General features: G+C 38.9%; 1 protein-coding gene across 1 annotated transcript in view; it reads right to left on the bottom strand.

The window, feature by feature from the left end:
- Positions 1–139: 139 nt before the first annotated feature.
- Positions 140–13,440, bottom strand: part of SLC2A12 (solute carrier family 2 member 12) — a 51,981-nt gene continuing 38,680 nt past the window's right edge. The window contains exons 4-5 of the mRNA XM_081036940.1: positions 10,929–11,061; positions 140–3,850 (exon numbers count right to left, since the gene is read on the bottom strand). Of these exons, the coding sequence (XP_080893066.1) occupies positions 3,703–3,850; positions 10,929–11,061 (281 nt within the window). The 3' untranslated portion in view covers positions 140–3,702. The remainder of the gene's footprint in view (positions 3,851–10,928; positions 11,062–13,440) is intronic.

The following is a 13,440-nucleotide window of genomic DNA, read 5'->3' as shown; positions in this document are numbered from 1 at the left end:
CATTCTGTAACTTTTATTCCCCATTTTCTATTTTAATAAAAATTGTATTCACAATTCTTTTTTTTAATCTATGCAAGTTTAGACTTTTGCTAAAGTGTGTTGGCTTCTTTTTGAAGTGTGTTTTGTAAATATATATATGCCACGTGTATATAGTCTTTTAATGCTCTGTTACCAAATATCAAATAGGATTTTTTCTTGCAGATTAGAAATAAAAACGTGTATAAATTCTAGGGAACTGGACTAGAACTTTATAGATTAAGCATAATGTTTTATGTTGCTAATTTAATATGATAGAAAATGTTAAATATCTTTTAAAAGTTACAAAATTGTAGTTTTAAAAAGAAACCTCTTATCTACAAGATGGATATGAGAAAGAAGCTGTGATGGGTTGTACCTCATATGTACCTTTGTTATTCTGGAAAGACTCAACGCTTGGTGGAGGGAAGTAATAATCTAGGCTGGTACTCAAGGCTATACTAAGAGTCTTGTTAGAATTTGACATGTTGTGCTATTTTAACAAGAAGTGTCCACAAGCTGCCTGTGCCACAGTATCATTATAATATAGTTCAACTTGAACTTTAAAGCCATTTTGCAAGCTGTCTCTCCCCTTGCTGTGTCTTATTTAATGGAGCTAAAGAGTGACTATTCAGTATATGAATGGCTACTCTGAAAGTTAAAATACATATGCATTTGTGAAGCAGTGGCTCTCTGGCTCGCCCACAAGCCCTGGATGGTGACACAGGATCAAGCTTGCTGTTGGGCTCTGCCACTGCATTTAGGTGTTTGGTATAACCAACAATGGTTTTACCTAGAAATAAAACTGAGTGGAGAGTCAAACAAGTGTCTCAGGAGAGACAATATTCTAATGCAATTTTCCTCTAAAACCTGAAATTCCAAAATGCTTTGAAACCTTTGTGAAAAATTGCAATGTCTTAACCTCCATATTGTGTTTTCCTTACCCTATTATAAAATCTTGAAAACCTGGCTTAAGCACTGCACTGAGAAATACATACCATTTTACATTTATTTGCATCTTCTCCTTGATGCCTTCCCCTACCCTGCCTCTCCCTCATAAGCAGGGGACAAAGGCTAACTTGTATATATTTTCTTTCTTGTGAAAGACTTAATTGTGATTTTTACACTTCCGTTCTCTTTTTTTACATTTGTGTTTATTTGCCTCATTTAAAGTTCCAGTAGGGAGAGAGAACCTCATAAAATAATAGATAATAAAATTCAATGAAAAAGTTACAGGTTCTGAGAAGAACTTTAAATTTTTGAGATTTTCCACTTAGTTTTAATTGACAGTAATTAATAAGTGACCTCTTGTTTTGCTGTGTTCCCAAAAAAGAAATATAGAAAAGGGGGAAAAACTTGATTATATGGCCGAGGTACAGATCCAGGTATCCTAACATTTTCAGTATTTGAGTGACTTGAAAACTAGGTAGATCAGTAACTCATCAAAATGCTTTCTCAGAAAAGAGGAAGAAAGACAATCTGACAGGGTCTGGTTTCAGGGCTGCTGCATGAGCGTCACTTGGCAAAGTGTCACGGATAACCCACAAAACTTAACAGAGCTGGTAAGAAATGAGTGCGTCTGATGTCTTCTGCTGGCTTTTCACAAGTGCTGTAAATTTTTTTATAAATAAAAACTGTGAATATATACATACAAATTATAAGTATTCCCCCTTTTTTATTTTTGAAAATCAAAAAGCTGATTGGAGGTGCATTTTGTAAAAATTAATTTGAAGACAATTGTTTAGGTATAGACAGGATAATAAAAGAAAAATATAAGAAAGTGTTTTAAGATACTGAAGTTGAAATCACTAGTAATAAACATAATAGGTTTATATACAATTTCCTGCCGATTTACAATGAATGGCTAAACCAAGAAATAACTAAAGTGTTTGAACTTCAAAGAAAATACATAGTAATTTTGTTAAATATCTTACATTCTGCGATGCTTCCCAAAGAAAAACGATTTCACATTGATTACCTGTCACGGTTTTTTAAAAAATCTCAGCACATAATTCCACCAAAGATTCATAATGAGTTTCTTAAATTGACACTATAGAACACACTTTCCCTTTTCCTTCCAAAACAAACGAACAAAAAACAATGCATACTCTGATTTGCATATCAAATGACCATGGCAGAATTAAGATCTCAAAACTCCTTTCCTCAAAATTTCCCCCTGCCAATTTTAATTGAGATAGTACATTTCAGAACCAGGACTTTTAGTCATTCTTCTGAGTCTCTGATAATACAGTTTTACTATTGTTTACATCGGTTATAGTCTTCCACTTTGTTACAAGGAAATATAGATCATACACCCTTATATCAAACTTAGGATGGCTTGTTAGGGCTAGTAGGAGAATTCCAAACTGAATAAACAGGGTTTTTGATTTTTAGGATTCTCTTTTCTTCAGGTTAATCATATTTTTGCATTCCTTTTCAAGTTAGATTGTTCATACTTTGTTTTTTATGTCTTCCATAGCTTGTAATATTAGCAATTTAATGGGTTACTATTTAAGTGGTTTGAGATCCTTTACTGTAGATTTTCTATCATATCCAAATTTTATTGGTAAAATGCCTCACCAAGTCTTAAATTCAACTGGAGAAATACACACGAGAGCAACCCATTGTTATGTGAGTGAAAAGCCAAGTTTCCGGTACACTTGGCGATCTGTGTTTCATAGAGAACATAGTGAGGGAATTGTCCTGATGTCCGAGTGTCATTTATTATGTCTGCAGTCATCTGAAAGTCATCATTGATTATAGTCTGTATGCCATAACCTGAGGTAGTCATGATCCTGAGGAGTGCAAAAACTTGCAGGAAACTCTCGGTCGCTGTTAAGTTATCATGAATGCCATAACAAAGAGAGAATTTTATAAGCTTAGCTTAATAAACCAGACCTAATTTCTTAGAGATTTGGAAAAATAACTTAACGGCCTGACTCCTAATGTTTTAACAGCTATTTCTAAATAAATATGGTCCCTGAATTCTGAAATTGTCCTCTCTATTCATATTTTTTTAAATGGATGGAAAAATACTTATTTTTCTCAACTATTGCAGAATTATTTCTAATATTTTGTAATACTAATATGATATTGGTAAAAGATATTTTGCATTACATTATAGTTCATAATTTGTAAAATAAGATGCATACTCTTTGTACTTGTTAAACTATAATCAGGAATTTTCACTAAAATCCTAGCCAGGACCCTATCCTAATCTAGAACATATGTGTAGTTGTCCACATTGTATCCTGTTTTTTGTTTGTTTGTTTGTTTGTTTTACACAAGACCCAGTGCAAGTAGTGTCTTAGTAGACAAAAATCCGTAAGCTCGTGTTTAGACCACTTATGTGTCTGAATAATAAAGCTGCAAATGGCTTAAGGCAAAAGGTGATTCCATCACTAGTACATAGTCTTTCAAAGACTGCTCTGTGGAAAAGGTGGAAAGCATTAAACCAGCCAGTATTTTTTTTTAAACGTATCCTGTTCAGAGTAAGAAAGAGATCACTTGGTACCTTACACTTCATTTACCTTTTGTGGATAGAGATTAAAGATTATAATGACAGGGTGTCCCTTTAAAACTAGCTCTGTAACAAAAAAAGCATGGAGGTGGCCAATATATATTGTTATGAAGGCACCCTACTAAGTGTTCTTATACAGTATAAACCTTTGGAAGGTTTTGAGACCATTAGATCTCTGGAGAAAGCTGCCTTGGTTGTCCACACAGCTTTTTACACTCTAATTGCTGCTCTTGAGGTTTTCTTTTTTGAAGCTGTTTTGGCACTAATTCCTCTTGGTGATGACTCATAAAACAAATGTTGTTTTTCACATAGTTCCTGAAAGAGAAAGAGGCACTAATGAAAATGTCATTCTTTGTTTACAGTACTTAACAAAAATGCGCAGGCTATTATTTTTTTTTACATCACTCTGGGGCTTTAATGTTTTAGCTATCCAAAAAAGACAAAATCTTTTACTGTAACGCCTTGATGTATCATGAAATTCAGGATACCACAGAACTTTGGTCAATCTCATGCAAAGAGTGAGTGGGTGGGGTGTCTTCTCAGAACACAGCATTCCTACATGCAGAGAAGGAATCCAAGGATAGTACCATGTTTCCCCCAAAGTAAGACCTAGTGGGACCATCAGCTTCAATGTGTCTTTTGGAGCAAAAATTAATATAAGACCCGGTCTTATAGTTAATATTAATTTTTGCTCCAAAAGATGCATTGGAGCTGATGGTCCAACTAGGTATTATTTTCAGGGAAACAGGATATTACGTAGAACTAATGGAGGCCACATCTCAAATCATCTTTTTATTTTCAGTTTTCAGACTACCAATACGCCTGTATTTACATCATCTGCCTTATGCGCTATCCCCTTGCTCCTGCATTAACAAATTATTTTCTACAGGATTATTCCCCTCAACATAAAAATATGTTCTAGTATTTTCTGTTTATTAAAAAAGAGAAGGCCATCTTGGAACCTCTCTCCCCTTTCAGATATTTTCCCCTGGGATTAAACCAGTTAATGAATTGGTCACAACATACCTGGTAGTATAGTGGGTACTTTGGGTAGAAAAGATAAAGACCCCCTGCTTTCCAGGTGCTTACATTTTAATAGAGAGGAGAAGCACATAAGCATGTAATCTCAAGAAGCAAAAGTGCTCATGAGAAAATAAACAGGCAGGGAAGAAGAATGGCTTAGTTTGGAGGGAGGTACTGTGTCATACTCCTGGCATTTCAAAAGGGGTGAAATCTGATCAGAAACCAGAAAGAAGTTAGGGAGGGAACCATGTGAAGAACTGCAAGTTACGTACTTGTATTGTGCTTATAGAAAGACCAGCATAGCTAGAGCATGACAAGTACATGAATGAAAAATGGGATCAAAACACTTTTTTCTTCTGGCTGGTGGGGGGCAGGGGGAATCCACCCTAGGTTTCTATACTGGTGGTAAGTAGAGACCCAGCAGAGGTAAAATATAAAGAATACAGGTGTGAGCATGGAGAATTGCTGGAGAGTGCCCTGGAGAAGCGAAGGGGAGAGGGCATGAAGTAGTTGGCCTCACCGAGGAATGATGGAGTTAAGAGAGAGCTGGAGGGATGGTGTTTTGGATACAAATACTGGTATGTGGAAGGTTATGGAAGTTCTCTTCTGATTGTGTCCATTTTCTCAGTGAAGTCAGAGCAAGGCCATCCGCAGGAGTGAGGAGGGCTGAAGAGGTGAGGTTTCCAGAGAGAAGGTGGTATTGAGCAGTTGTCTAGGAGGGAGGCAATTAATGGACCAGGAACATACGTGATTATTGAGGGCCGCTTGAGGTCAGTGATCGTGATGTGAAATGAGACCCAGCCCTCTGGGCTTCCTCAGCCATGTTCAGCTGTGTGACTGCAGACTCCCACTTGGCACGCCTTAAAATGTAAATCAGATCGCGGCATTCTCTTGCTTAAAATGCTTTAGTAGCTTCCCATTGCACTTAGAATGAAATCCAAACTGAGCCAGCAAATCCCTACACACCAGTCTCTACGGACTTCCTAACCAAGTCTCAAAGATTGCAGCCTCCTGGATTTCTTTCGATCCCTGGAACAGGTCAAGTGTTTTTCTGGGTTAGTCTTTGCGGTAGCTGTTTCTCTCTGCCTGAATTCTCTTTCTCCCTATCTTTGAAGGGGGTTGGCTCTTGATCACCCAGATTTTATCTTAAATGTTATCTCAGTATAACTTCCTTAGGTGGCCCAATCAGAAGTAGCCCCCCGATTATATCTCACTGGTGCATTTTAATTCTCAGGGCATATTTGCTTACTGAGTAATGCTGGTGTAGCACCTAGAACACTGTCCAGCATATTATATATGCTCAGTAAATATTTATTGAATAAATGAATTTGTATGAATGAATAAAGGAACGGCCACATGTGAAATTAACTGCTAAAAGTGAAAAATAAGCCTCAGAACGAAAATATTTACAAAACGTTAACTTGTTGGGTTTCTCTATATGTTTCCACCTAAACTGGGGAAAAAGAATAAAAGTCACAGCTGAAATAGCACAGGTAGCAAACGTCCCATTTTGAGTTTGTAGCTGGCAAGGCAGAAGTTCAAAATCCTTTCAAATTACATTATTGTCCAAATCTTTCCTGACCTCTCAGCTTGTATTTTATAAGAAACTTAACAACCTTGGAAGAATATTTGTTTTTTCAGGCTGGTAGGAATAGGAGTAAAAGAACCCAACTCCAAACATGAAAATGTTAAGCAATGAGTTAATCGATATTATGAATAGTTTCCTTTCTTACTCCTTAGCCAATCCTTGGGATATCCACCTCTGAGTCTTCGGTTTCCCTGGTGACAAAAGGTAATACACTGTTTCCTTAACTCCTAACATAAAGACTCCCTTAACTCTGCAGGGTCCTTCCTCAGTCTTCCAAGTTCGCTGCAGATTCCCTGTCCTAGCAAGTTCCCTGGGCTTTCTGCCACCCCACTTAGCTAGTTCGACAGCTTTTCAATAACATTACGTATTTAAGTTTGTCTGATATTTCCCTCCAGGGAAACTTGTTTAGCATGTATACTTCATATATGCTTTGATTAATTTCCACAATTGTCTGCTTACGTGGTGTGTTTTTAAATGGGTGATTCTAAGTATATGTGTATTTAACAGTTCAAGTGTGACCGGTGAATTTAACACACGTAAAGAGTTCTCCGTTTTCATTTTAAAAGCATTTGCCAATCTGCTGCTTCAAGCTAAGACAAGCCCCACGCTCTCTAGGGTGGCATAAATAGGGATTTGCCAAGATCTCTGAAAGCTACTTTGTTTCCTGTCTGTCCTCAGTACTGGGCTTCCCCACAAGGGATACTGTTACTGCTGCTACCAGTGAGTTTAACATGAAGAATTATTTTGCCACCTCATCTTTCATAATTATTTGTGCCAGTGCCCTTACCTATTTGTTTTTCATACCAGCCTCCCATTGGATCTCTCCTGATTTGCAGTTTATAACTTTCTTGAAGAGGGTATGGATTTAAGTTTGAGTAATTGCGTGACTCAAAAGTAACAGAAATGTGATTCAAAAACATTTCCTAATTCAGAGTCTTACTGATTTAGACAGATTCCTTCCCCACCCCAAATTCTGACTGAATAGTTTCGTTGAGAGTTAGATCATATATATGTCCTTAAGGAATGTCTTATTCAGGTCACTAGATGGAAAGATGGGCTTTTCTGAAATTTTGCGTTCAAATTTTTATTTGATTTGCAGTGTGATACTTTCTGACAGCCCCCTATGAAAAATAGATTTAAAAGTTTCTTAACTCATCCAGAACATTCTGCTTTCAACTTAGACTTTTTAAGAAAAAGTGCAATAAGGAGTGATAACAGGGAAGGTCCTTAGCTTCCTTCAATTAATTCATTGTTTTCTCCCTGCCTCAATTTTTTTTTTTTAGTGTTGCTCACAAGAATTTTAACAAATCTTTATTTCTAAAGCAATTTTTCTCCCCCAGCTAGTAGCTGTGTAGCTGAAAAGTGCATATACACAAGGTGGATTTTTCATAAAGCCAATGAGCCTGAAGCCCAGGACTCCACTTGCACAGCCCTTCCAAGACCCACCCACATAGGCATGCCTAATTTTACATTGATAATTTGTATTATTTTTCTTAAACTGGGCCCTCAAAGGCTTTGGCTCCACAAAACATGGATCCGCCCCTGCTTGGCTACCTCTGTGTTGAGAACCAGCAACTCCAATGTAGATATTTCTCCTCAGCTCCAGCTCCGATGTCCCCGTACTCTTCTTTCCTCTCCACCTGCATTCTCCCAGAGGCGCTTTGCATACAGTCTGTAGAAACTGAACTCGGTATTGCCCCAACCCCCACCAGACTCCTGTCTCCCAAACCTGTCTTCCTCATCTTCCAGGTCTTAGGTGGGCGAATGTCCCATTGTATAGTGGCTTCTCTAAGCTACAGAGATCCTGGTTCCCTCCATTCCCGCAACTGCCTTTTCCAGTGTAGCTCTGAGCTGTGTAGTACTTTCTATCCCTACACCCCAGCCAGCCCCATGGTTTCCTCCAACTGACTCCTAGAAGTCTCCCTCATTTCCATATTTGCCAGAGTGCTCCTTCAAGAATCGGGTTCCTTTCCCCCATGCTCCATTGTTTCTAACATGACGCACTGCCTTCAGGATAAAATCCACATTCTTTACCAAAACAGATAAGACTCTTCCCACAGCTCTCTGCCCTATGCTCTGGGCTCATCTCTCAGTTCCCCAGCTCAGAACGTGTCCTGTCATACCACACCGGTGAGTGTATCTGCCTCTGCTTGTGACCCCCAACTCCGACTCCCTCCCATTCCTCTTTGCCCGGATAACTCTTTCAAGATTCCGCATTGGCATTATCTCTTTCAGGAAGCTTTTATAGATGAACTCAAATATTCATGACTTTCCTTTGTGCCATCCAACACAGTAATGGTCTGTCTTCTTGTCTGCCTTCTAACGTAAAGTTATGGATTCTTTGTCTTCTTATAGCTTCAGTTCTTTCCTAGTATAGTGCCTGGTCCACAGTAGATGGCCAACAAAATGTTGAATAAATAGTATCTGAAGTGCTAGAGAGGAAGTGCTGTGGTTTAGCAAGTATATCTCACTTACACCTCTTCCTCCCCCCATTGCACAGACTGTATAAATTAAGTCACATCCTATGACCCACAGATCAAAACCTGTATGGTTTATACTATTATCCGTGATCTAATCCCCACATAATGAATTCAGCATTGGCCTTGTCCACAAGTTACTGAATTTAACAGTGGATACTTTTTAGTCATCTGCTGGGAATCAGTATCAAGCTACCGTGTTTCCCCGAAAATAATCAGCTGTAATGTGTCTTTTGGAGCAAAAATTAATATAAGACCCGGTATTATACCCGATCTTACAGTAAAACAAGATCCAGTCTTATATAAGACCTGGTCTGATAGTAAAATAATACTGTGTCTTATATTAATTTTTTACTCCAAAAGACACATGAGAGCTGATTGTCTGGCTAGGTCTTTTTTCGGGAAAACACAGTAAGCACTGTAAAGTTTACATGAGAAAGATAATAGGCAGAGACCATTTCTGGAATCCAAAACTTTATAACCTAGTTAAGGAGATGAAACCACAAGAGTGTTAGCTAAGGCAACGTAGAAGACAGTGGGACTAGAAAATACTGAAAATCCAGGAGAAGAGAATGCTTTCCAGGGCTAGTTAAGGCTTTCAGGATGAGGATTTGAGGTGGCCCTTAAGGCATAAGATATAGATATAAGATATAGAGCTAAATCTTCAGAAATACCTATAATGTGGGAATAGAAGGAGAAAATAGAAGGAGAAATAAGGAGATACCATATTTCCCCCAAAATAAGACTGGGTCTTATATTAATTTTTGCTCCAAAAAACACATTAGAGCTGATAGTCCGGCTAGGTCTTATTTTCGGGGAAACACGGTACATGTGGGGATGATTTGTTTTACCTAAATAGGTAACTAATGGGAAACAGCTTTAGGGAAGGATGCCCAACAGATTTGAAAAACACTGGTGTCCTGGCATCTCAGTTCTGGAAAAGGCCTCAATCTCAGAAATGTTTCCAGTTTACAGATGAACGCATCGAGTTATCAAAATCTGAAGCTATTGTTTGAATCATCTACTGTAATTAATAGTCTTGTTCAGATTCTAGGCTCGTTAAGAAATCCAGTCATTTGGCTTCAATTTGCAGAGAGCCAGGCAATGGTATATATATAGCCAGCCTTCCTGACAATTGTATTTTTCTTTATAAGTGAATAACTTTCATTCTAATTTTATTTTTTAAAAACAGCCTTCTCTATATCAGAAAGTAGCCCTACAATTTGATACTTACCTTAAGGCTTGAGGTAAATGTTTTGCTTTACTAAAGTGAAATGTTTTTAAATTGTAAACCATTTAAAAGTGTATAAAGTAAACTGAAAAATTTCTAGTCCTGCTTACTACACACCCTAATAAACCAGGATTAACAGTTTGGGCTACATAAGTATGTATATACACATATGCCTATCATCAGTTTATGTTTATTCTTCCTTCAGATAAAAGCTGAATAATCACGATGCCCACAATTTCATGCAGTCATACATTTCTCTCTAGTGTATCGAAAGTATTTTTAGAAGAAAGTCACAAACTAAATATGTAGTTTCCCTCCTTTATGTTAAGACCCAAGAACAAGTATCTCTACATTTTCAAGTAGAAGGATTTAATCCTAGGAAGAGGAACAAGTTCCCCCTTCATTCCTGGCCCCTGTACATACATCATCCCCTTCCCTAGCAGTTAGAAGTATGAGTTCCGCTAGTGAAAGAAGAGGGGAGCTTTTTTTTTTACAGCCCATTTCTAAGTTTAATTGTTTAAGTTATCTCTCTAGGTGATATTTATTTAACCAGTTTTCTGAATGCCTATTCAAATAAGAAACTCTTGATCTTTCTTAAGCTTACCTTGTGCCATATTTGGAATAATTTTAGACATTGAAGCCTGAATTTTCCTGATAATCTTAGTTTTAACAAGTGTTTAGGGCTTAAAGAGACTGGCAGGGGTGACAGATGGAAGGACTGAAGGCCATGGTTCTAGCACAGGGTGAGCCTGAAACCCTATAGGACCTCCCTGAAACCCCAAACAAAAAAACCCTCCTGTGCAGGGAAGCTAGGGAGAGGAGAGGGGTTCTTCCATCCTTACTGAAAAGAACTTTGAAAGGTTCACTTATTGGAAAGCACTGGTATCCTAATTCCTTAACTGAGTCACCCACATTAAATACATAAGAGAGAAACTGGATTTATGCTTTGAGATATAGTTTTAAACCTAAGGGAATATGCTGAAATAATTCAGACATTATTATGATTTAGTTGTATATAAAAGCTGCATTTTTGACCCAAGAGTGCTGTTCGGAGATAATGTACATCATACTTACGCCTTAGCCAGCTCCATTGATATTTGTTCCAAAGAGCATCCCTTTGTCTCAGGTATAAACACAACAACAAACACCAGGGCTGCGAGACTCATGATTGCATATATAAAGCACACCCATGGCAGACCAATGAGATCTAAAAACGATAAAAGAAAATGGTTACAAATGTGTTTTGTGTGCTTTGATCCGGCCTATGGACAGCTGCTTCTTAGCACATGTATAAAAATGCATGTATTTTCAAACACGCAAGGTAGTATCCAGGGAAATAGCAATCACAAATTAAAAATATTGCCAGCCTCTGAAAGTTTCATGTTTATAAATCACCCCAGCTTTCTCTGGTAAAATAAACAGCAGTCTTGTAACTAGTTTAAACCCAATGCCATCTTCTTGGTGAGCATGCTTTTCTCTTTCAAAATGGTAATGTAATATGCTCTTTGCAAAAAGAGAACCCGAACCAACACAGAAACATATAAAGCAGAAGGTGAAATATCTCCTCTCTTTCCTCACATTCCACAATTCCTCTCTAGGAAATCCCTGCCATAGCAATTTGGTTTCTACTTAAGGGACTTTTTTAAAGATATAGTTATATAGATGGACTTTTCTTGGAATGAGCTCACCCTTTTTTGACTTGAATAAATCATTTCATGTTGGCAATATTTTATCAGTTAGTATCTAGCAGCATATTTGTGATGCTTCTTCCTGGATTCAGAGGAAAACAAAGTGATGATGGTTCCCATGAAAGGAATTCACTTGCTCAGATGTGTCCACAAGAAGCAGGATGGATCTCACCTGCTCACCTAGCTTTTCCTCTGACCACTTCTAGCCAAAGTTACGGTCCCTTTGTAGTTACTGACCAAGGTCAAGGTACATTAACTTGGGGAGAGATGGCCCCCAATGCACTTGGATCTGCCATTTGCATTGTGCCACCCCCTGGCTCAGCAGCAGAAAGTCCAGTGTGCCAGGGAGTCGTGAGAAGGAAGCTGGCTCTGAACACAAGCTCAGACCAACCACAGGCTGAAACCGTGTAAATAGCCCTTCCCAGCCACAAGTCATGATTGGTCAGCCAGGAAAAGTAACCCAAACAGTTCCATACAAGGCAGTTTTGTAAATGCAGTGTGGAAGGAACTAGGCATATTAACCACTTGTCAGTCGGTTGTGGGGATGAGGGGAGCAACAGGAAGAAGGCACGGCCCTACAGTTCTTCTGGCCATTTTATTTTAACTCCGATCCCTCTGCTTTTCTTGCTGCTATCACCGGGGTTTGCCCAAGTGAGTGCTTAATAAAGTGCTTGTGGAATTAATTGGCCCTTCTTCCCTCTCTGGAGCATAAAACCAGAATATAGAGAGTGAAAGAAACCAAAAAAGGTTGTCTCATTAGATGGTTGTGTTTGAGCAATTTCAGTAACGAGCTCACCACTTCACAGATTCTTGCTTCATAGTGAGCTGTCCCTGTTAAAAGGTATTCCTTACTAATTCCTAACCTCAAGTCTACCTTTCAAGAACTTCTGTTCAGAGGTTCTGCTTTGTCCTCTGAATCGTCTCTTCCCATCGCTTCTTCATGACATGCAACCCCATCCCTTCCCTGAGCATTCTCTTGTCCAAGTCAAACAGCCTGAACTCTTTCAACTATTCTTCACAGACCATAGGTCACATGCCCATGTCACCAGATTGCACTTGCTTGGTGGACACACTGCAACCCTCTTAAAACATCTAAACAACTCTCTTGAAAAATATACTCAGAGCTGAACTCAATATAGCAGCTGTATCCTGACCACGGCAGAGTAAGTTTATCTCTCTGGAACAGTCTGTGTCTGTGGGGACAGAATCCCAGAGAGTGGTTTCCAGGCTCTCAGCCTCATGTGGAAAGGTGCTGGCTCGGTTATTAGGTGGCCATCAGCTGTAATCAGATGGCCATCAGCTGTGGTTGGGTGGCCATCAGCTATTACTCGTTGGCTATTAGCCACTAATATAACTGCCGTGGCTAGGCTAGGGGGTTGGTTGGTTGGTTGCTTGCTTGCTTGCTTGCTTGCTTGGCAAGCAGAGAAGTGGACCGCGGATTGTGGCTAGCAAGTGTGGATGGCAGATTGCGGATCGTGTGGGATCCTACTTCCTGTGTCTTGCCCAGCCACCAGCAAGACTGGGGTGCAGGAAGACCCCATGTAGTGGGGTACTTGCAGACATTTGGATTTGTGTCTCGACCAGCCACCAGCGAGAATATAGTGGTATGACTCCCCTGTTTATGGCTCCATGGGTGTTCCTTTTTGGCCTCACCATATCCTGCGTTCTTGTGCAGGGAGCAGGACCAGAGATCCTGCGTGACAGTGTTTATCTGTCTGTGCAGATGAAATTGCACTCAAAAGGTTGCTGTCCAAGGGCTCGCTGCCCTTCTGTGTTTCACTTGGAAAATTGATTTTTGAAAGCATAGAATTTCAAACTTAGTCCAATTAAATATCATCTATAGGTTTCAGATCATTGCAGGACTTTTAAAACAGTGGATATGCTTTCCCAGCATTTGT

The sequence above is a fragment of the Rhinolophus hipposideros genome (assembly GCF_964194185.1).
Source record: "Rhinolophus hipposideros genome assembly, chromosome: 3".
Lineage (NCBI taxonomy): Eukaryota > Metazoa > Chordata > Mammalia > Chiroptera > Rhinolophidae > Rhinolophus > Rhinolophus hipposideros.
Note: the sequence above shows the minus strand (reverse complement) of the source record. Positions and strands in the feature narration are given on the sequence as shown.